We start from the raw sequence: 23,781 nt of genomic DNA, 5'->3' as shown, positions 1-23,781 counted from the left end.
AATTGTTTTTTATGTATTTATTAATATTTTTTATTTTTTATTGGGATCTATGCTATTTACCACCTTGGGAGGACTGTCAGCATTAATTATGAGACCAAATATATTTAAAGTTGAAAAAGCACTCTTTAAAAAATTCTGCATTATACTTCAAGTCCTGCATTTACAGGTGACCATGTAAGTTTATCTGCAGTGAGCTACAATTTAAGAGTGATATTGTGATCTATGGAGGCGAAGTAATGGGAGGACAACAACAACACCACAGCAGAAGAGACCTGTGGAGAAAAAAGTGTGCTATCTACTTGCACCATCCAGAAGAAATCGCCACCAAAAGAAAAAGAAATACAAACAGTTAGAAAACTTTGAGGGTAAACTTTCATTACAATTAAGTAAGTTAAGTATAATATTCACCTGTGCTTCATTTGAGACCAGAGAATTCTCTTTTCACCCATTATAAGTATTGCACAACAAGAGACTGTGACTTGTCCAGGCTGTATCCTGCATTTTGTCCTGTGACAGGTGGGATGGGCTTCAGCCTCGCCAGGACACTGAATCTGGAGCTGAAGAAAATGGATGAATGGATGTATAGATAGTCCCACCTTCCCAGATTAAGATAGCCAGCCAACGAATTGAGAACTCTAAAATGGCCTGGAAAACTTTTCAATAAATACACATGTGTTGTTGTGTAGAAAAAATGGTGCAATTCATAGATTAAAAACTATATTTTGTTACTGAGGGCTTGCCCTCATTTGCAGTGTGTATGAGTACTCTTTATTGTTTACTCTTACCTATATTTAACTTCATCACGCAGCCACTATTCAATCAAATTTCAGAGCCTGCCAACTCACAGAACTCATTAAAAATTTGTTTTTGAGGTCTTAAAGCACAAGATTACCCAAACTTCAGACAGGTGAAGGGCGACATAATCTCTGATATGTTTTAACTTAAGAAATTAACTTATGTAAAGTTATTTTTTTTAATTAATATGTGATCAATATTCACTGCCTAGAGATGGTACTTTTTATTTTTAAGTTATGAAAAGCACAATTTCTGAAAATATTCCCTTTTTAAATGTTTTATTATTTATAACAAACTTTATACACAGATGGGGTCAAGCAGGAGTTTGCAGATGATAAAGTGATATGTAGTGAGAATAAGGAGTCGATGGAAGACAGCCTGAAGAAGTGGAGGTAGGCACCAGAGAGAAGAGGAATTAAAGTTGCAGAAACAAGACAGAATACATACGAGTGAATGAGAGGGAGAGAGTCAACACACAAGGAGCAGAGGTAGGTGAGTTTAAATACCTGAGGTCAACCATCCAAAGCAATGGACAGTGCACAAAAGAGTTGGAGAAGAGAGACGTGTCAGGGGTGATTTGTCACAAAAGTGTAGCGGCAAGAGTAAAGGGTAAGATTTAAAAGATGGTAGTGAAACCCGCTATGATACATGGCTTGGAACAATGGCAATGACACACAAAAAAAGACTGGAGTCAGAGCTGAAGACGCAAAAGTTTTTACTGGAACTGAACAGAATGAACAACATATGAAATATATACATCAGGGCGACAGCTCAGGTCGAGCACTGTTCCTGCCAGGCACGAGAAAAGGAGGAACAATGATGTAGTAAAAAAGACATGCAGACATGTTGGTGTGACAGAGGAGGATGCTAGGGATAGAGTGAGATGGAGGCAGATAATCTGCTGTGGCAGATACAATTTTCGCTGAAAAGAAAGACCCATACGCACGACACACATATTAATTATGAGTTTTATGATGTAGTTTAGCAAAAAATGCCAGCATAACTAAAAGGTGTGTTGATAATCTGTTGCATTATTTACCCCTCCTTTCATTCACTCATTTATATTTATGTAAAAGTAATAGGTGTAGTCTGCGAAGCTGTAAACGTTCCTCTGTTAACCTTAAACACAAACACGGTGTCCTCAGTTTCTTCTGTCCCGTGTACTACTGATTCTTTGCGCTTTTCCGGTTGGGGCGGTCCTGATATGTACGTATAGTCGCCTTGTCGAATCCTACAAAAAAGTACGGACTTTTTGTAGTGCTTTAGCGAAAGCTAAAATTTGAATTCACAATGATATCTTAGCACTTTTATAGTTTCGTTTTTATTTCAGTTTGTGATTATGTGAATAATTTCAGTTTTCCTACTTTACGTCCGGCACACAGGCACATCTGTGGACACCTCCTTACCCAGAGTTTTAATGTGACCTCTACTGCAGTTGAAAATACTTGGGAGCGGAGGCAGAATCCATTGATTTTTCTTGACAATGTAGGGGTGTATGAATAGATACGGTGACAAATTGAATGAGAAACCTCTTCTTTTTGTGTATTAGAATCGTAGGAAGCGCTTATGTGCTCCTCGCCGCTTGATTTCCGAGTCGGAGAGCTCAGTGTTGCCGGGGTAGAGTTCGTTTTAGCTGCACTGCATCAACATGGTGAGTATGACAGCGAGCACCTGAACGCAACGCTATATATGTTTTGTCTCACTTCTTTGATAGGTCTCCAGCCTCTAACATCAGCTTTCATGTAAATGTTTACCTTGACTCTGAAGCGTTTTACTTTTTGTGTCGTTTGCTATTGTGACTGCAGTGGGATGTTAGCTTAGCTTGCTAGCCAGAGCAAATGCTTGTAGTCGGCAGGTCAGTGTAGCTTGTAAGTTAAAACGGTGACAGCAGAGTAGTGAATGGAGTAGTACATATTATATAGTATATACATATATGTTATGCTGTTAAGTAGGGTCCACTCACATACACTGTTTGCAGTTATTGTCATTTACTAGTTTTGCATATGGGACTTTGAAGGTAGGTCGTATATACCATATAATTAGCAGTTAGCTTACCATTCAGCTGGCAAGATAATTTCGAGAAGGAGATGAAAACTACCCCCCAAAACATTTTTTTCACATTAAATTATAAATTCAACCCCGCTGTACGTACAATTGTAATGACATTTATATTTATATAAGTCAAGCGATTGGGCAGTCCTTATTGGATCAATAGCCGTGGATTTATAAAAGTATCTCAAGTTCTAACACAGCATCACCTAAGTAAAAGTAAGATGGAGTGTCAAACATGAAAATGTATTTCCTATTGAAAGCTATTGAAAGGATTTTGCCTTCTTTAAAAAAGAAACAGAGTAAAGGAAAGGTTTTTAAAATAATAGAGATAGAATTTGCATAACCTCCTGCAGGTACAATTTGTATCTTCATTGGTTAATGCAGCTGACTGTATCTGCTGTGATGTGCCTTAAAGGCACAGAACTGAGTCTGAACTTCTTGAACTAACCGTTAACAAGTGACTGACTCATTAAGTATTAACATGCTTATTAACAGTTCTATAACTATGTTTATCTATATTTGGTTAGTTGATAAGTTGTAGTAACCTTCAAAATACTTTCAAAGGTTGGCTCAAGGTTAAGAGCTGAATTGACTTTTACGCCCCCCCCTCACCACACCAATTTGACTTACAAGAGTCAACTTCCCGTCTCTTCATGATGGTGCTTACTGATAAGGGGAGGTAAACGTAGTGGAAGTTTACTTGCATGAGTAAAATGATGGACACCAGCATACAGGAATAATTAATTGGACGCATAATTAAAATTGAATATAATGACAACACAATGCAGCAAATATTGAAATTCACAAATATATTGCAGTGTATTATAGGTAATCATCATGTAGTGCATCAAGTATTGTGGATTTGCTGTATTGACACAATGAATAGGCATTGTACCGTCCTTGTATATTGCATTCTGTAATTCGCACCCTGATTCATTCATCAAGTATCTAGTGTTCCTATTAGACTTGTTTTTATAATCAACATATGGAACATCTCTATCATATGCTGCAATGTTTATATTACAAACTTTGTTCTTGGACCTCTGGAACCCTCACTAGCTGAAGATTTTAAATACACCCAGCAGTATATAGTGAAGATGAATGACACTGGAGAAGTGCTGGTCAGTACAGGGTTTCACTGCTTCAAAGTTAGTTTCATCTGTAAAATAGTAGTGAGGTTTTTGAGCTCTTACAGATAGTGTTTATCGCTGCAGTTCCCACTCCCCACCCCCTACAGATTTCATTTGGTTGTTCTGTGGAGGGGGTCAAGCGGACTGGGCAAGATAAGGGAGTCCATGCTGGCTCAATTTCCCTCAGGCCTGAGATCCTTGCAGGTCTCCCACAGAGTGTGGTCAGCATCCACCAAACTAAGAGTGTGTGCTTTTGACCTATATAGCATGACCATTACTCACATGAAAAAAAATGTCCCGAGTGAGAGAGGTTGTGTTTGGTCACGCGTCACATCTAAGTGAGAATAATTGCCAAATAAATGGCACCCACTCTCCTCTATGTGAGTCCAGAAGAGGTATTGACTTCAGCTTTTGAAGCTTACCCCATGCTAGGTGACACTAGGGATTCCCATGACCAATATAAAATCTAGGTCCAATGTATATGTCTGCCAGTATCACTTGTGCTGTCAAGGTGTTATTCATTTCCTCCTTACACACCAAGTTCACCCTGACATGGGTTTAACCATCACTCAGAGACAGGTGTGTTGCTATTTAGTCCGGTCCTGCTTGGCGATACATTTACTAGTAATATGTGTTGCTTTTTGTCATTGTGATAAATGTTTGTCGTCCAAACTTGGAAGCGGATGTCTGTTTAACACTTTCAGCTAGCTGTAAACAAAGCTCATCAAATGCTATTTATTTTCAGATACTTACATTGAGTTGTAACATTGCAGAAATTGCATGTTTGCATGTTTTGAAGGTTAAAATATAAAGAGAATCAGTTTGTTGTCATTGTTGCGGCTAAAACTCTTTGACCATTAGTATGTTAAAATAATCTTTATGGCTTTATGTAAATTTTTAAGTGGATTCCAATCAGGGCACAGGGTTATGTTTAGCCTTAAATTGTTGATAATGTAAACTCAGATGACTTTAAAATATTTGAGGATTACCGTGTAAGCCCAAATGTGAATTCTTTGTCATTCTTAATCTCTGGTTGTCTAGCTATCAATTTCTAGTTGTTTTTCAGCATGCAGTTTTGTAAGTGAAACCTATTTCAAATTTAGTTTGAGCTCATAATATTTTTTGATTTGATGTATTTGATACCTACAGGCCATTATAAGTGTATATAATGCATTTTTCTTTCTTGCTAATATTCCAAGTACATTTATTAGAAACTTTATTAATTAAAATATTTGAATGCGCCAGACAAAAACATTTTGGTGGGGAACCCCCTTTATGCTGCATCATGTTTGTTTCTACAAAAAACAAAAACAACACACAAAAGTCCCATCTGTCTGTGAGAAGAGACACTCGATTAGAACTTGGCAAGTGTTTGCAAACAAGTCAGTGTCTTCTATGTAAACTACTTTTTAGTCCCGGCAATATGTCAGTAACCAACCCAATTACACTCTTTTTGACCAGTTTTACCTGGCAACCACCAGCAGCCACTTGCCAGCTGGTCAAGATGTTATTCTGGAGATTGTATGTTGTCAAGGTTCCTCTTCCTCTAAATTCTCATCAGGCCTCTCATCTTCTTATTGAGTGTAGATCACTGAAAGATGTTAGTATGGTGGTTCACATCGTTTCTCTAAATAAACTGTCAAAGATTACTCAGCTCTGTAGATATAGTGCATACATTCATGTATGTATTTATATACATTATTCTTAGGCCATTAAGCGTACAGCTGATCTGTATAACTGTGACTTGCATCTCCATTTAATAAGTCATCAATACATCAATCGTGATCATTCCAAATGATTCACAAATCATTTGTTGTGAATGTACTTATAAAGTGATAGCATTTCTTATTACCTATATTCTTTAGCAGTGTGAAAAAAGATATGTATTGGAAGAAAAATCAATAGGAGTATTGGTACAGTGGTGACAAATATTGACATTTTTATTGCAACAAGCAGACACTCCAAACAGATTCCCATTCCAAGTTGGATTATCAGAGTTACTGCTTCATAATCTACAATTTAAGTTATAATAAATTATCTTAAAGTAAACATTAAAAAATACAATAAGAGTAAATTAATTGCCACTTTTTCTGCACCATTTGTCATAATGTCTGTGTTGCCATGAGCCTTTGCTTCTGTGTAAGGTATCCAAAGATTAAGCAAGAAGCTTAATAGCAACCTGGCACACTTGGATCAATATTCACTTAGGCTTAAGGAGCCAGAATCGTTCCCATCATGCTGCGCTTTTATCCTCTCAATGTAGGCTTAGATCAGTGGGTTGGCTTCTCTTTGGCAATCAGTAGGAACCATTGATATCTGTGCCTGCACACGCTTGACCGCAATGACCCAGTACAGAAACTAATCTCAAATTAAATACCTTTAATAAAAAAAATGAAATGTCTGGAGTAGGCTAGCACTAATGAACCAAAACGCAATAAAATTCAACATCCGGCAACTAGAGCAAGAATTCAATAGCTTGTTGTGTTTTGTGTCAAGATAAAATTACATTTACACTAATATTATTATATTATATATTATAAACCTAGTAAAATATTAAAAAGATATCTGCTTTTAGGAAAATAAAATGTTCTAAACTGCAAAATCATTTTAAGCTTAATTGTGCATTCTTTGATTTTACCATGTTCTGCACTGGGCTGGTGAACTATTGAGGGTGTACCCAGTATTCTGTAGCATGTGACCTAAATCAGCTAAGTGGTTAAGAAAGTGGATGCATGGATGATTTTTTCTGATTGGATGTTTAAGTAACAAATTAAAGAGTAACATTGTTTTTTGTTTTTTTTTTATATGTTCCAAAAAGTGCTGCAGTTTTATGTCAGTTATTTTAAAATCACATCACAGTGAAGTAACCTAGGTTACTTACAGAGTACAACACTTTGTTAAAATGCTGTAAAACAAAATATTATTATTTTTGTTTTTAAATAAGCAGATATTTGAATTAGCCAGCCAGCTGGGGATGTATGCTGAAGTTACGAGAGTGCTTCAAGTTTTATGGGCTGGTGACTCTATATAAAACAATTTCAGTGACTTCCTTTTATTTCAGGTAAATGGTGGGGAACCTTTCATAAGGTGTTGATGCCATGAAATTACAAATGAGCAGAGATTTCAAAGAAAATACATATTTTCTTAGAAATCTTTGCAGTTTCAATTGAATTGTTGCCTTTGTGCTGCTTTCAAATAAAAATAGGCTTTAAAATTGTATCTGAAAAATTGTATTTGGAGTCTGCTTTATTTAAATGTTACACATCACCCCATATTTTTTATACTCTAGCTTCTATGTTCACTTAAGACATTACAAGATTGTGTTTAATTGTGATATAGAAGAAGAGACAGGCACAGTAAATGACTAATCAGTTCTGGTCATTATAAAATGTTTTACAAGCTTTCTTACAACCTTTAAATTTGCATAAATGCAATACATTTCTCTTTATTTCCTGATCTAATGAATTAAATAAATAACAAATACTAAACATCAAGCAGTACTATGAAATAATGCAACTGACTGGCTGGTTATGATGGCCTAATACAACCAGAGTTGTACATAAAAGGACTACTGCTTAGGTGGTAAACAGAGGAAAAAAAGGTTTTCAGTAACTATAAGATGAAGATTTCTCTGTCTGTCTTTACTGTTCCATCACATCTACCGCTGCTTGCAAATTGTAGCTTTACCAATCAAACAAGTGTTGAAGTAGCATTAACCAGAGTGTCAAAAAAGACACATAAATCAAGGTGTCAATGATGTTAAAGCACTTACGATGTCAGTATTCTGGTTTTAATGAACAGTAAAAGACTGCCACAGCGCCCCTTTGGTTGTAAATTTCTGTTGGCCTTTTAAATGATGTATTTTCGCATTCTACACATTTTGTAGCTTTAGGTGTAGCTGGGCTTGTCTAAATAATACTGAAGCGATGAACCTCTAGGTCATGCTGAGCTTGTTTTGTAGCGGCTGTATGGCATGCGTAATTATTCTTTCTTTAAATGTGATTTAAATCCAATCCTTTTTCCACAGGGTGTGATCGGTGTGCAGCTTGTGGTTACCATGGTAATGGCCAGTGTAATTCAGAAAATCATACCTCATTATTCCTTGGCAAGATGGCTACTCTGCAGTGGCAGGTAATGTAGACTCTCTTACATGCTGTTTCTTTAAGTGCTGCAGGCAGTTTAGTTGCCTCCTGGGAAGTTTATTTCAAAAAGGGTTCCAAACAATCGGGATCAAAATGTTTACTCAGACTCTAAAGCTTTCGGAAGCATTTTGATCAAAGACCAAAGGTCGGCAAAATATTGGGGTGACCTGAAAGGACAGAAATAGGGTGCGCTTCATTTCCTCTAACTAGTGCCACATATGTTTTTGAGAAAACTGCTTTTTGGAACATCTTTAATAATTAATAAGCTTTTTTTAGGGCACCGTTGCAACATTTTCAGAACTGTTTGCCCTAAGCAGAGCGTTGTCCCCTCAGAATATTTTGCAATTACTTTTTTCCATAATAAGTAAATAAATATAGAATGTAAAAAAAGCAAGCTTTGCTCCTTCTATCCTCCTCCACCTCACAGTAGTTCTCAAGATGCGCTAACAAGAGAGTTTCTAAACAAAGTTAAGGAGGGTCTTTGTCTTTAAAGGGATGCTCCTGAATTAGGTCTTATTTCAAGCTTAGTCCTTAAGGACAAATACTCTTTCTGTTGTAAAAGCTCTTATAAATGCATTTTAGATGTGTATTAGCGTCGCTTATGTGAAGTGAATCTTTGCGATATGTCTGGTTAGTGCGCGCTTTTGTGTTCTCTAAGTTCATCATAAAGCTTAGAGATGTTATAAATTGAGGCTTTGAGTCATGTTCATACAATCTAGACTTAATGTCACCACTTAAAAGAGCATTTTTGAAGAGTAATGTAAGGCAATTTAAAGTTTTAACAGTAGACGAATCGTCTTTGATTGTTGGGAAAGGGAAATGAATGAACAATTGATTATATAGTCCCCAGTTTTCTTATGGTACATGTTTAACCCCAAATTACTTGCCTATGCCTTCCATAGTTCATAGTCAGCATATACTATTTTATGCTGGGTGTCTTAGCAAATGTACATCAAATCTAGCAACAGTCAGTCATTTTTTTTTCCTTTGTGCGTGCTTTTTTTCTCTTTTTCTTTCCTTTTTTTAAATCCTGTCCTGTCTGGCAGCTTTTACAATCAGAATTATGATTTAAATGTGCCAAACACATTTTGCTTTTGCAAGAACAGCAACATGTGAATCTTTTATCTGTTTATTTATTTCTATTTGTGTTATTTTGGTTATTCATTATATGTGGTATAGTATGACGATTTCTAAGGCAGGACAGGCAGGAAAAAAAGAAGGGGGGTATACTGGGGAAATTAACAAAATACAATAAAAGGATACATATAGAAATACACAGTGTAGCACCAACTGTTGCTCCTGTTAGAAAAAAACTAACATACTGCACCTGGAACACATAAATTAGAAAATACATAGATACATAAATCAACAGTCTTCTTGTAGTGTGAGAGAGTGTGTTAGAATGGCTGTGTCTTTGTCACAAATGTACTTTGCACGTGCTTTAAAACTGTCTTTTTTCCCCGTCTACTACTCTGAGTACAAAGTCACATGGCTGTTCTTTTCTTTGTTCGCAGTTTGCGGTGGTACCAGCACCCTACGGAAGATGAGTTGAGGAGCTTAGCTGGGAAACAAAAAGGACAGAAAAGGAAAGACAGGTAGGTTGGAAGGAAGGGTGCGAATGAAGGCTATTGTTTGGTAGCGGGGAATAGCAGAGGCAAAGAGGAGGTGCCAAAGATGTGTTTATGTGGTTTATTTAAGGATTTTTTGAAGTAAGGAGATAAAATAGACAGATTTCCTTCTGGTTTGTTCCTCCATGGCTGTTCATTGGGTTTAAGAACAGCTCATGTAAGTGGTCCTGTCCAGTGGATATGAGGAAAGTTGGACATTTAAGGGGGGTAGGTGTTACTATTTGGACTGTTTTAGGGGAAAAGAATTGCATCATCTCTGAAATCTAAAAGGCATTATCAATTCAAAGGGGTCAGATGTCAAGCCTTAATACTAGAAGTGTCAAATTTTGCTTTGAGACTACTTTGCATTAAACAAACAAACAAACAAAAAAACCCATGCTATTCATTTTTCTAGAGCTGCAGGTGTATGTTGGGCCATACAAACGAATTGCCTTTGTACTCTTCATTTTAAATGTGAATTTAAAGTCACCGGTGACGGTTAATCCTTACTGTTCCACATGGTGTCCATCTCTCAACTTAAGGCGGTTTTTGTAGCACAGTCCTTTCTTTGACCCTGTATGAGGCAGGTCAAGGCTATCATCACCACATGCTCAGTAATCTCTAGAAGAAAAAGAGGGACCACTGTCCTTTGGCCAGCTCGTGCCATGCAGCTCAATTCTCTTTGTTAAGCGTCCAACTCCCTCAGCCAGGGGTGTAGCTGAGCCCCTTTTTTCCTGTCAGGTGCCTCAGAAATTAAATCTATCTAGGGCATGTTTGGTCTTTGAGTCTTAGAATGGTATTGTTCAGCCAGCAGTCCAAAACTAAGGAGGCCCTCAGACAGTTTTTCAACATTAAAGAGCAGCTCTCCATTCACTTGTTATTAGCGATTTAGAGTTGCCTACATTTTGCCACACTGGGTCGTGGGAGAGTACATTAGTATTGGTAATGAAATTTTGAATGCTTGAGCTGCATTGGATCTCATAAGTAAAGCTTTTAGCTGTCATGGATTCTCTTCTTGCCTAAAAGAGAGTTCAGATGAGAGTTTTCAGTTCAGACTACTGTTATTCCGGTTTCTTTTCCTTTAAAAATGCTTTACCATAAATCTTGACTCTGTTCCAGTTTTTTTTCTCCCTTTCTCACCCAAGTTGTTGTTCTGTCACTCCTTTTCAAGGAAGTACAATGGTCACATAGACAGTAAGCCCCTAACAGTCCCCAAGGACATAGACTTACAGCTGGAGACGAAATGCATCACAGAAGTGGACACATTAGGTAACTTGACTGTTTGTTCCCACAGCCTGTAAATACTGTGCAATACAATCTGTTTTGTAATTGAAAGTGTTGATTTAATTATGTACTTTATGTCCGCAGCTTTGCACTACTTCCCAGAGTTCCAGTGGCTTGTGGATTTCACAGTAGCAGCAACTGTGGTTTATCTGATAACAGAGCTGTACTACAGTGTGGCTCAGCCCTCGGGAGAGATGAACATCAGTGTGGTCTGGTGCCTACTAGTACTCGCCTTTGTTGTGTATCCTTACATCAGTCAGTCTTTACGTTTTATTAATTCTTTTCTTTTTTTTTTCAGTGTTGTTGTGTGAACTAGCTTTTTATTTGATAATATGCTGACAGTAAGAAAATGTTACACAATTATAAAATTTAGCATAACAAAAATATTCTTTCATTCATTAGCACATTTCAACTTTATATGCAGACTGTCATAGGCAATCATCAGTACAGCACCTGCTGTTCATCATGTTGCACCGGTTTTTTTAAGCAATTTTCTATTTTACGTTTAGTGCTTGCTGGTGTTGCCCGGTTACACATACTGTGTTGCCTTTACTTAGACGTTTGTTAAAAATAATAATGCAGTCCAAACTCTTTATTTCCTGTTAACTGTGACATTAGACCACCGAATGTAAACATGTCAGAAGATCAAACCTAACACTTGATAGTGGCTGCTTTGTCATTAGGATTCATTAGAACTCGTTAGACGGTGTTATGATTATACATCGTTATCAAGACTTTTGTGTTCTGACACCACAAATGATAGTCTGACATCAAATGATGGTCAGTTCAACATTAGCAGTATTGTTACAAGTGTGCTATCTTGGGCAAAAAACGTGAAGAAACAGTGTTTTTTTGTATTCCCCCCCCCCAGGTTTCTTGTCCTTTTGTAGCTTCTGTCAGTGTTTTACTTCCTCCAGCCAGCTAAAAACAGCAAGCTTCTGTTTTTTGTGAGGATCTGATGTATGTGTTTATTTAGATGTAGATTGGGCAGCTCAGATCCGATCATAAGTGGCCACTCAAGAAATATGTAGGTCAACATAGGTTAACATGTCTATAACAGAGATTCAATGTGCTATGTAAATGCAACAGAGGAGACTAATGGCACTGAAATGAGAGGTAAAGATTCTCCTGGTTCGAATTCCCATTGCCTTTATCGTCCTCCTGCTATTTGCTGTGCTGAATAATATACATTATCCTTGCCACCGACCAAGGGGATCAATCTTTCCAGTTCTCCAGGTCAGATGTGGCTCACTGTGGTCAGACGGTGTGTCATTTCCTGCCTGCACTGGCGATTGGAGGCCCAATTTTCACAGCCCAACATACTGGTATGCCTGGGGAAAAGGAAACTGATGAAAGCTGAAGATGAGGGGATATGTGTTAATTCGACACATGATTTCAGTTTTTTCCCCATTTCAGCCCTGGTGACAAGTTTAAATACTCTCATAACCTCTCCTTTTCATTAATCTGACAGCATCCGCACACGTCAGCTTCATGTCTGAATGAGGACCTGGTCAACAGTCTTATGAGGGCGGACCTTGTAAAATTTACATATCACTTTCAACACAGGGTTAAACTGCATGCATTCAATTTTACAGGCAAGCTCATGATTACGATTCCTGCTGTCTGTACATTTCTCCGTTGCATCCCTGTGAGTTGCTCATCTTACACAGAGCGAAAGACAAGTTGTATGCTTTCAGCTGCCAGAGGTATACACGGACAACTCCAGAATCACAGAATGCCTTTCAAGTATGATGTTGGTGAAATTTAAGTATTTTTTTCTGAGTTTATGACATTTCTACAGCATCAAACGGGGAGCCATCTGTGAGGGTTTCCAAAGCAAAAGTGCTGCATATATTTACACATGTAGGAGTAGATCAGTAAATCTGTTCTATCTCTAACAGCAGATCACCTTGTGTGTTTTTCTTCACATTAGACAGGTGAACTGTCACAGTTTAGAAGCTACAGTTAAATAATTTGTTTCAAAGTGGCCATCTGTAGTCCAGAGCTCCATCACAGCTGTCAGAGTATGCATGGCCTTTAATTAACGAAAGTAGGCCAAACTACATGTGGCTGCCATACTGTAGAACAGCTCTGATCTCATACATACTGTCACTTGATGTCACTTATACATATAGCAAATGTGCACACATGCTGTGAACTCTGTGGAGTTCACGTTATGTTCAAAGTAATGCCTTTAATTTTTTTCTGATAGAGTCCTTAAGACTCTTGCCTTGGAGGTCAGCTGCACAGCTCTCTCAACTATTTACTGAAAGTAATGGAATTACTGGAATTCTGCAAGTATGCACATTTGATGGTATTTACCTTTTAAATCTATTTACTAAAATGTAAATTCCTGCTTAAAAATCTCCCTTTTATCCTCCCAGTGTTAGCAAGCCACCTTTGATTGTAACGCACTACATCATAGTTCAAACTTATTCCTCTTAGAGCCTCATGCTAACTTTTATCTAGTGAGCATTATAGTACAAATGAAGGTTGGAGAGGTAAAAAGAAAACCCACTTGTTTGAATGCTATTCTTGATTTTGAGTGAAAGAGATTGAATGCCACACTGTAACCTTATATGTTCCAGAATCCAAGGATTTCATCTCTGTGAACATCAGAGCAAAGTCACTGCAAAATAGTATAAATATTTTCATCACTTCAGTCATATGCAGCGGTGCCAAAGCACCAGAGATCCACTCTCCACACATACCAGCTAGCAGGGTTTGTGTGACTTTAAATGAGTGAGGGTTCACACGGGTCTTTCAGTATCCACAGACTGTGTTCTTCTGTAAAGAGGAAAAATAGTTTGCATGGTGAATATCCACGTTGTTCATCGCATATTGTTGTGTATTTCTTTTGAATTTGACAAAAGGATAAAGTTTAGGCAAAGTAGTTTGTCTTAGCTGATTATGTCATTGTGCTTCTTGAGATGTTTTCCTTAACTGTGCACTGTACAGTAAGACGCTTTTTTCTCTAACTGCCCATTACTTCAAGCTGGAAGAAAGCGGCGAGCGCTCACTCTGCATTACTTTTGCTTTCTTCTTTTTTGTTAAAGCCATGGCCATTCTCATTGTCACTGAAAACTACTTGGAGTTTGGTCTGGAGACAGGTCAGTTCTGCACCATAGCTTTCTTTTTGTGTAATAAAAATATTGCTCACCGTTGAACACGCCTTCCTTTCTAGGTTTTGAAAACTTTTCTGACAGCGCTCAACAGTTTCTGGAGCACCAAGGCCTCGACTCCCAGTAAGTGTAACATCAGTGTTGTTGTTTCTTTCCTCCGCTGTCATAGATTCTTTACGACTTGTAAAATGACCGTTATAAGTAACGTGGATTTTCTCTTTCACAGGGGTCCCATATCTAAGCTCACCTTCAAGTTGATCCTGGCACTGCTTTGCTCTCTGATCGGAGCGTTTCTAACTTTCCCTGGTCTACGGTTGGCCCAAATGCACCTAGATGCACTCAACCTAACTACAACCAAATTTACACAGTGAGTCTTCTGTGCTTTGTAGATACGTCAGTAGCCCTTTTTATAGACAGCAATAATACGTATACCCCTTAGATGTTAAATGTTTGATCTTAAAACTAGAAATACAAAGAACCAATACTCCGTTTTACAGTTTTAAAAAAAGTATCACTAGAGTTTATAAAATTTTTCCTTTTAGTTTTTATGTAGCATTGCTGGCAGACAAATATCAATTAAAAATATGCTTCTTTGTTTCACCTGGTAAGATAACTGTGCTATTTGGAGCTGTAAAGTATTTAATCTCGTGTAGAGTTACAAACAAAACGGATAGATAGAAAGTTGATTCTGTTCATCTGGACGTAGCGTATTCAGTGGGAAAAACGTTTCGTCGCTCATCCAAGTGACTTCTTCAGTCTCAGCTGACTGCAGGTTTCCCCAATCTTATAAACAGTACATTTGCACAATGCCTGAAACTAGCACCACTAAAGGAACAATAGGCTGGGAGGTCAGTTCCTTCATCATAATTAAGCAAATTCTCATAACCATTGATCAATGACCCTGAGCACCATCACAGAGAGTTGGGGAATGGCTGCAATCACAGCATTGTAAGATGGCGAAAGATGTACCCTCAGACCCCCTCCTCGATTCAGAGATGGTCTTTCCCTTTTCACGTAAACGGCCTCCTTGACTCCGCGCTCGAACCAGCGTTCCTCCCTGTCCAGGATGTGTACATCCTCATCATTGAAAGCGTGTCCACTGGCCTGTAGGTGTAAATAGACTGCAGAGTCCTGGCCTGACGAGGTAGCTCTTCAAGGATAGATGTACAAATTCAGTACTCAAAGTAGCAAACTGAAAAAGAAAGTGGCTGCTGGAACAAGATAGTTTACAATTAAGGTCATATGGTTATAAAGAACCTTCTGTTACCGCAGTTTTCTCATTTTTGACCTTGTTTAGTCTGCTTTCATTAATCTGTAAGCCCTGAGCTACTCAGTTCTCTACTCCGTAGATGATACTGAGCAAATGTTGGAGCAGAAGTTGCATTAGAGTTTTTGATTACCTAGTATTGTTTGCAAGATTAAACTTTGCAGACAGTCATGAAACGAAGCCTGCTTCATATTGGCAGCCTATTCTTTGGGCAGATTAAACCAAAATGAATTTGTTTGGATCAGATGGGGCCCGTCGTGTTTAACGTGGACCTTGCAAGGAACACTTGTGGCTGTGTCGTGCAGAATCCCTCCAGTGAAGAACAGATAGAGATGAGCCTGTAAACAATGGCTGAAGGTCTCTATACAGATTTTTTTGCCACTCTGGTGTCATTACAAAATATACAAAATATATTAATAAATGAAAGAATGGACCTTCCAGATGTAGTTACTCGTTGCCTTGAGGTAAGACAGTGTTTTTGATTTCCTCTAACCTTTGTTTAATGTATTTGTTACGTTAGACCTGTTTCATATGGGATGTGCTTAAATTGGCCACAAAAACAATGCTTAACTATTAAACTATCCTATCTTGGACTATCAAGAGGACAAGTGCAGCCCGGTAATACTTGTCTCCTACTATTCAGAGTGTGTCAAATTTAAGAGAGCACCCTGCAAGTCAGATGAAGGCTTGCTCAATTGAGGCAGATTTCCATTTCAGAACTCACTGGGTGGGATGCCTCTGACCATGATAGGGGGTACAGAGCAGGGAGCACATCGCATTCAGATAATCCACTTTGGCATAGCAGACTCCCCAAAATGGCTTCCTCTTCCATTCCCCTACTTAAGTGTCATGAGCTTACATCTTCAGACCCTGTCACCAGCAGGGATTATCTCCATTCCTTCGAAATGTGTGTCTTGGTTATCTTCTCACCACTCGCGGGGAAAGTTATGTTCGTAGTGTGGACTTTATTTCTCGCAGTCTTAACATTTAAAAATTGATTATTTCATTGATGTCTTCAGTTTTCTATAATGTATGAATTCATAGATGATTCTGAAGGGGGGAAAATGAGTTTCCTTGGTTTTAAGTATTGTGTTTATTTCTGTAGGACTCTGCTTCATATCAACTTCCTGTCCCCTCTCATCATGGTCCTGCTGTGGGTGAAGCCTATTACCAAGGATTACATAATGAACCCCACTCTGGGAAAGGAGAGTGTGCCTTTGTAAGTAAAGATATGGGACACGTTGTGTAGTAACATGTTCCGTGCTCGTAAATACAGTTTAAGCTTTGTGTTGTAACTGGATGAATTAGAGCCGTAAGGAATTATTTTTTTACTTCAACATCAAATAAGTAGTTTAGTAATTGGACCGGTTTGAACATCATCATAGTCCAAAGTTGACTTTGTAAATAAAACACAGTGCTGGCTGAATATGAACAAAACTCGGATGTAAACTAGTTTGTTGCCCACATTTTAGTCTGTGTAAACAATTCATCATGATTCTCCCGGAAGTCTATAGTCTCACACATCACGTTGACGGATCCGTACTCTGGAAGGGAAGTCAGTTCAACTGCCTTGATATCTAGAAAGCTAATTACCTGGCACTCAGAGATGAGACGTCATTGTCAAGGTATAAAATAAATAAATAAATAAATAAAAGCAATTGTGTCCTTTTGTAGTGCGAAACAGATGTAAACAAAGCAACGCCATTTGTGAGAAAGGAATGTACAAAAATGAGATAACGATTGTATTCAGTGCAAAGATAAAGTGACAACAAGTACACGCATTTTCTGTTTGGACTTTAAACAAATTTAGTCACGCCTGACAGAAGGCCCTTTTTTTCCACCTTCTCTTTGTTTATTTTGAGTTTGTGTATTTCATTTGTGGCACAAGTTTGAATTCTGTCATGTCTTGAACTTTCTCCTGCTGTTGACAGCGACTCAAACCTGATTAAGTCCTATTTCATGTTACAGTGCCCCCTTTTCATTATTTTTTTAATTTCTCAATTTCACCCTCTCTTACTTTTCTTTTTTTGTTGTGTATTACTCTTTTTGCTCTTACAGTCTTTCCTTTCTGTCTCAGCATTCTTACCTACCATCCAAATGGCACAGCGGCTACATGATGTATTGAGTTTGTGTGCCAGGGGGGGGGGACTGCCATCCTTTCATCCCCCCTCTTCTCACTCCTGTCTTTCTGTTACTGTCAGGATGACTGAACAGACGTATGATACTTTGCGGTTATGGGCGATCGTACTGATGTGTGTGCTGCGGCTTGCTATGATGAGACATCACTTGCAGGCTTACCTCAACTTGGCCCAGAAGGGTGTGGATCAGATGAAGAAGGAAGCTGGACGGATAAGTACTGTGGACCTGCAGAAGATGGTGGGCAATTTTTGTTTTTCCCATGATATTAGTCATAATTATTGATCATTATTAATCAATTACGACTCTGTTTTTTTAATGTAAGAAAATGCAACTACCCGTTTCGACTTAAGGTGAGCACTGAAACGAGGGATTCAGAGTGTTTAGATTACATCACCTATGGCATATGGAATGAAATGAGTAGTTGCCCAGTCATTGCTTTGAATTTTTTCCCATTGGGTGCAGTCTCAAACTGCAGTCACTCTCAGACAGATTTCTGGTTTACACAACAGATGTGCAACAGGTGATTTTCAACAGTTTATCAAAGTTATTGCAATTTCCAACTTGACTCCGTTCAGCTGCAGACTGATAGCAGACTGATTGCTGTTACTTTGGTGCATCAAGACAGAAATTTAACTTTGAAGATCGCACAGATTGCGAATAGTTGCAGTCTACAAAGCAGCCATTGTGAAGGCAGCAGGTTCACTGCACACGATCCTATTAATTTTGGTTTTGCCAAGGTTTGCAATCACTGTTCTCCTTAGTGCGACTGTGTTGTTAAGGTTGATCTAAGATGCTGGTTTTGCAGAGGCGAAGCAATTAAGAAGCCTGAATAATATACTACAACTACAGATAGAACAAAACGCTTTATCCCGTTAAGATTTTTAGATTCAAGTCTACAACAGACAAAAAAACTGATCCCTGTAGTTAACTAATATTTTTATTTATGACTGAAATGCTCTTAAAATGTGAAGATGTTTTATTGCTGATGTTGCTTGATCTATCAATTCATTATTACTGTTACGATGTGTCCTTGCCCTACATGAAATAGGGCTTAGAGAAACAAAAGCTGCTGTGAGTTTATGAGCTTAGTTGAAAACATTTGGAACGATATTGTGTTAACATTTTGTGTAAAAAGCTTATTGTAACGGTGCTTTTCTTGTCTACTTTTCACCTAGGTTGCACGTGTTTTTTACTATTTGTGTGTTATTGCACTACAATATGTGGCACCCCTGGTGATGTTGCTACACACAACCTTGCTGCTAAAAACCTTAGGTGAGTCATCTACTGCTTGGTAAATATATATTTTTTCATGTTTAAAATATCACATTTTCCTCCAACTTCAGGTTATATTTCCTTTTCCCCTCCCATTTTCCTCAATTATTACAGGTGGTCACTCCTGGTGGGTTTATCATGAAGAAGACCTGCCTTGCACCCATGAAATGAACTCGGACTCTATAATGGGTGAAGCACCAACAGCAGCTACGGTGATAGAAACAGGAGCCCGAGCATCAGTAGCTCAGCTCTCAGTGGCCCTGGGAGGCCTGCGGACTGTTTTCAGCCCCTTGCTTTTCCGGGGCCTCTTCTCCTTCTTCACTTGGTGGATTGCTGCCTGCCTTTTCTCCACCTCCCTGTTTGGCCTCTTCTACCATCAGTATCTCATGGCGGCATAGCATCACCAGGCCACTGGTGTCATCAACCCCCCCCTCCAGCTGCACACACACACACAACCGCAGTGCAACTAATGTGTACAGCCTGATCAAAAAGGACTGAGTGGGGGGGCAAATGGAGGCCTACTTACAGCTCAACATCCGCCCCCCTTTCCCTTCCTTCTTCTCTCTGACCACCAGTACAATAACTTCAGTCATATCCTCAGAGCTCCTGGTTCAACTTCCAGTGCTTCCTCCATAGACCATGAACTCTGACATTGTTTTTACATGTGACCACAACTTTTGATCTGGTCAAGAACATTTCTAAACCTTAACAAGACTGTAAGAGTAATCGGTATCAGCAGTGTGTCGGAAGAGCTGTAAAAATAAATAAATACAATAGAATTAATTAATTTTACTAGGTGAAAATCGGTGTGGCAATTCTGATCAGTTACATCATTTTTTTGTGAGGGGAGTTGAATCCATGGTAACTGTTCACAACAGAGCACATGCAATGAGTTTAATTCATCAGCATCTTCAGGTTTTTGACATCTTCTGCTTAGAAAATGCAGGTTCTTTGCAGCATTGTGCACATCAGCAAGAGTCTGGCTTATTTAAACCACAGAGTGCATACATGCTGCTAGGGGCCTGGATGCTAAGAGTCCTTCGGGCATATTCAAGGTCCTAAACCCAATGCACGTTAAAGAAGCTGCATTTAAACCAAAGGATGTCACTGAATCTAGATCTACAATCACCTCAGCTGTTTATGTGTGTGCGTGTGTGCTTTTACATTTGTGGGAAACTGATGATTGCCACACTTAGTCCACATTTGTCTCTTGATTGAAACTTTTAACATATTTTTCAAACTTAATATAATTTGTTGGTTTGTTTTGTTTTTTCCTGCAATGCCTCAGAGAAGAGTCTTACTGTTTGTTGCTAACCGGTGAGCGTCTGTGTTAGAGGAGGGAGGGACAGGCTGGGATGTTCCCAGAATAGCTGCTCGGGTTGTGGCGTCCGTAATAAAAGCAGCGAGAAGCAGTGTTCGACTCAAAGGGTGACATCTCGCTGACTCAAAGCTGATTTCTTTAAATGTGTCTAAATGAACTAAGATAGAGGAGAGACTCTTTTAAAGAAAGGCATAGTTTTGATATCATACTTGCATTGGAATCTTCCTGGTTTTAACTGAGCCATTTTTAGAAGATGTGGGAGATGTGAAGATGATTCAATGGGAGGGACAGGGTCAGGGTTCACGCTTGTGTCTGCATCTACAGCACAAGGCTCTGTGCTGAAGGTCAGGTGAGGAGACGATGTCAGCAACGGTTGATAAGCTACTGCCTTTATATTGTTTCTTTTTACTTCTATCCATTCATTGATTTTAACCTCGTGAGAACAATCTTTGATTTGTATTCTTTTTTTTCCAACAGAACAAATGTTTTGTTTTTTTAATTTTAAAAATGTGTGCCAAGTGAGTCTGACCCCGAGCCCCACCGCGCCTCCTGCTTTTTCTTTTTTCCCCCCACAGGAAAAAGGACAAAAAAAAGAGGGAATCGCTAGTTCTGCTTCACGTAACGATATTGAAGTATTTACCGTTCCTTTGTATGCTGTAATTCTCGGGGGTGGGTGATTTTAAACGCACAAGCAGTCATTGTGCAGATGACACACTGGCCAATGCGATTGTCCAGTTTATTCAGGAATGTTGGGTACGTGGCGCCAGATTAATCGCACGGTGCTGCGGTTCTCTGGCCTGTCATTTCCTTTTGCTTTTAATAAACAATCGAGCTGTAATTTCAAAATTCCAGCTCAGTTTTGTACAGAACCACCATATCAGCGTTTCTAAGCTCCTGATGTCAAAAGTCTTAGCTTTAGTTGTGTGTTTTTAAAGGATGGAGAATATGCACATAATGAATGTATCAATCCTGCCTAATTTCTAGATTTTCTGTTTGTTTTTTATGGAAATTATTTGTTTGATGACTTGATTTAACACCCCTCACTCCTTGTACTTCTTAAACTCCTGTCTAATCTGTCTAAATCTGCCCTTCAAGCAAATTGTAATTTATCCTAATGACCAGTTTAATTGATTGATCTGTATTTTTTTTGTATTTATTACACATATTGAGGCCTGTAAACATTTCTCATTTGAATGGCAAACTCTTTTCTTTCGTTGTCGGAGTGTGGTGGGCTAAAATCAGCTTTGAACCTGTGTTTGACGGCGTGGTTCTGATCGGTTGCGAAAGAGTACTGGATGCCTTATCGGGCATCGCTCCTTCAGTTTGTGTTACCATTGAAAGTGTTTGTTATTCATTGCTGGGTTCACAAAGCAAATTACACACACTGTTGTTCTTTCATGTATTTATTTCTGCTTTGGAGTTTAGTCTTAAATAAATTATGTTCTTTAATTCGTCCTTTTTAGTACGTCCTTGTAGCTTCATACACAACTTTACACAACTAGGACGTCGGTTAATGATCAAAACTTAAGATGCAGTTGACTCATTATGGTCAGAAGATCAGACCAAGCTCTGAAAAGTTAAAAGACGACCTTGTGCATTTTGTTTTGTCTGATTTTCTGGCCATGCCACCTTCTGAAACTTGTTTCCAGATGACCAAAGATGGAAACTCATTTTTTTTACAGGACATTTCTGGTGATATCCCATACTGTAGTAGAGGAACGTGCTCAACACAGACTACACTTTTGTGGACTCTCTCTTCCAAAGGATGCCAGCAGGAACCCTAGAAAGAACAATAAGCATTTTATTATGTGTTTCACTCCCAGTTTAGCTCGTTCTCACAGGCAAATAACTTTTTTTTTGGTGATGGAAAAAGGTGTGGTTTCTGGTAAACTGCTAAATTAATAAATTGCTGATGTTTTTATACGCCTTGGCTTTTGCTGCAGAGCTGTTTTTGTGGTGTGGCCTTCATGATTGCATGGGGGGAGGCGGGGGATACAGAGGCTGCTTCATCTGCACTTGAAGACTGTAAGCACATAAGGTCCTCTGTCCAAATCAGTGCTCCAATTGCTTTGGAAGTAAAAGCTTTCCTCTGCATTTACAGTGTCTCAGTTTTGAATCTTCAAGGTCTTCGGAAAGATTAAGTTAAAAATAATTCTTTTTTTATTTCTAGCTTAAAAGGGCTTCGTATGAGAGTGTTTACTCATACTGTAATTGTGTTTAAGGATCTCTCTAATTATAAAATATGTCCTCGTGTAAGCAGGCATTGATTAAGGCAGTCAACGGCCATCGATTTGCTTTTCTTAGTTTGGGGGTCTCCATTCTTGTGGGAATCGTTATCGGAGTAGATGGAGGGATGAAATGACAAATGCTCCCAAACTCTCTTTTCTCTGGGAACAACATCAGGCCAGTTAATACAGGCCTTGAGTGCCATTATCCGCATGAGCGGGAAAACTGGGCCATGGCATTCATTCATAGGTAGACAGATCAATAAGACAGCTTCCAAAACAAACCAGTGGAGAGGTTCCTTTATTCCTCTTGAGTGGGTCCTATTCACAGACGTCCCTTCTCCATAGAGCGGCATGGAGCTCCGATTCAGGAAAGGGAGCATTGATTCCCCCCGCCACACCCCTCCATCCCTAACACAGCCAGAAGAACTGTGAAGCTTCTGAAGGGGCGAAGCTATAATAGTGAGCTTTCTGTCCCGCACAGACAAGTGATCCCATCCTCACGCTGATTGTGAGATGCGGCCGCCATACTTGCGTGATCGACCTGACCTTGTGCCATGAATGGCCTAAAAGAGAGCACTCCACGTGTCTTGAACACTCCCGACCTATTTTTACTTTGGTGGTTTCTTTTTTCTTTTTACATTCTTTATAGCGATACCTCCAAATCATAAACGAGATAAGAAAAACAGAGGTTCCCTGCTGAACTGAATGCTGATTACAGCTTGATTGTCTGATATTAGCATGAAATAAACATCTTAAATGCAATTATTGTCTTTTTATTAGCATGACAACAACTGGATAACAATAAAATAAATTAAAAACCCAGACATTTCAGAGAAAGGGGAGGTCATTTTAACATAAAAACAAACTTGTCCTTAAATTTCACAAAGTCAGGTATTTTATAAGAGACCTTTAAAGATCACATAACGATTCAAACACTTTTATTGACACGTAAGATAAAAGAACATAAACAGGACAGGAGATTTCAGGCAACTTAATTTACATCGATTTCAGGAAATCATAAAGCAAAACATTCAGAATTTTTATTCTCCGAGTCACTGACAAGGCAAATAACACAACTCACAGAAACCCAACATTCAGGCGTAACGCTGTGGATAACTTTGTGCAGTTTTTCACTGATCGTCATCATTGTTCACGTCCCAGCACATAATTAGTATTCTTTGATAAGCTTTCCATGTACCATGACATAATTTAGTTAAAATTCCACTGGTTACCAGTGCAACGCAATAAAGCGCGAGTGGGGGGACTGGAACGATGAAAATCCTACATTTAAATCTCGTCATGGTTAAAAATTTGAGGTCCGCTGCCTTGTGCTAGAAATATGAAACAGCTGACTGCCCTCGTGGTAATCACCACTGCTCCTACATTAATTCATCTCAGATGAGCACTGTTCCTCTGAGGTTT

General features: G+C 38.7%; 1 protein-coding gene and 1 long non-coding RNA gene across 2 annotated transcripts in view; one reads left to right on the top strand and one right to left on the bottom strand.

Moving 5' to 3' along the window:
* The first annotated feature begins 2,175 nt into the window (after nucleotides 1–2,175).
* Nucleotides 2,176–21,580, top strand: tmem161b (transmembrane protein 161B). Its single transcript, XM_082554625.1, has 12 exons — nucleotides 2,176–2,446; nucleotides 8,005–8,108; nucleotides 9,634–9,714; nucleotides 10,898–10,995; nucleotides 11,095–11,251; nucleotides 13,969–14,120; nucleotides 14,195–14,255; nucleotides 14,359–14,499; nucleotides 16,505–16,618; nucleotides 17,601–17,775; nucleotides 18,714–18,810; nucleotides 18,925–21,580. The coding sequence occupies exons 1-12, from the start codon at nucleotides 2,444–2,446 to the stop codon at nucleotides 19,206–19,208; spliced, it is 1,467 nt and encodes a 488-aa protein (XP_082410751.1). The 5' UTR covers nucleotides 2,176–2,443; the 3' UTR covers nucleotides 19,209–21,580.
* Nucleotides 19,361–23,781, bottom strand: part of LOC309718959 — a 56,473-nt gene continuing 52,052 nt past the window's right edge. The window contains exon 3 of the long non-coding RNA XR_014280121.1: nucleotides 19,361–21,911. This is a non-coding gene — a long non-coding RNA (uncharacterized lncRNA). The remainder of the gene's footprint in view (nucleotides 21,912–23,781) is intronic.

This window comes from Aulonocara stuartgranti (genome assembly GCF_965226115.1).
Source record: "Aulonocara stuartgranti genome assembly, chromosome: 12".
NCBI classification, from domain to species: Eukaryota; Metazoa; Chordata; class Actinopteri; order Cichliformes; family Cichlidae; genus Aulonocara; species Aulonocara stuartgranti.
This window is presented reverse-complemented; position numbering and strand designations above follow the sequence as displayed.

Coding starts and splice junctions, on each gene's coding strand:
- tmem161b (XM_082554625.1), top strand. Junction 17,776..18,713: donor CTGTGGACCTGCAGAAGATG/GTGGGCAATTTT, acceptor CTTTTCACCTAG/GTTGCACGTGTTTTTTACTA. Junction 18,811..18,924: donor CTTGCTGCTAAAAACCTTAG/GTGAGTCATCTA, acceptor CAATTATTACAG/GTGGTCACTCCTGGTGGGTT.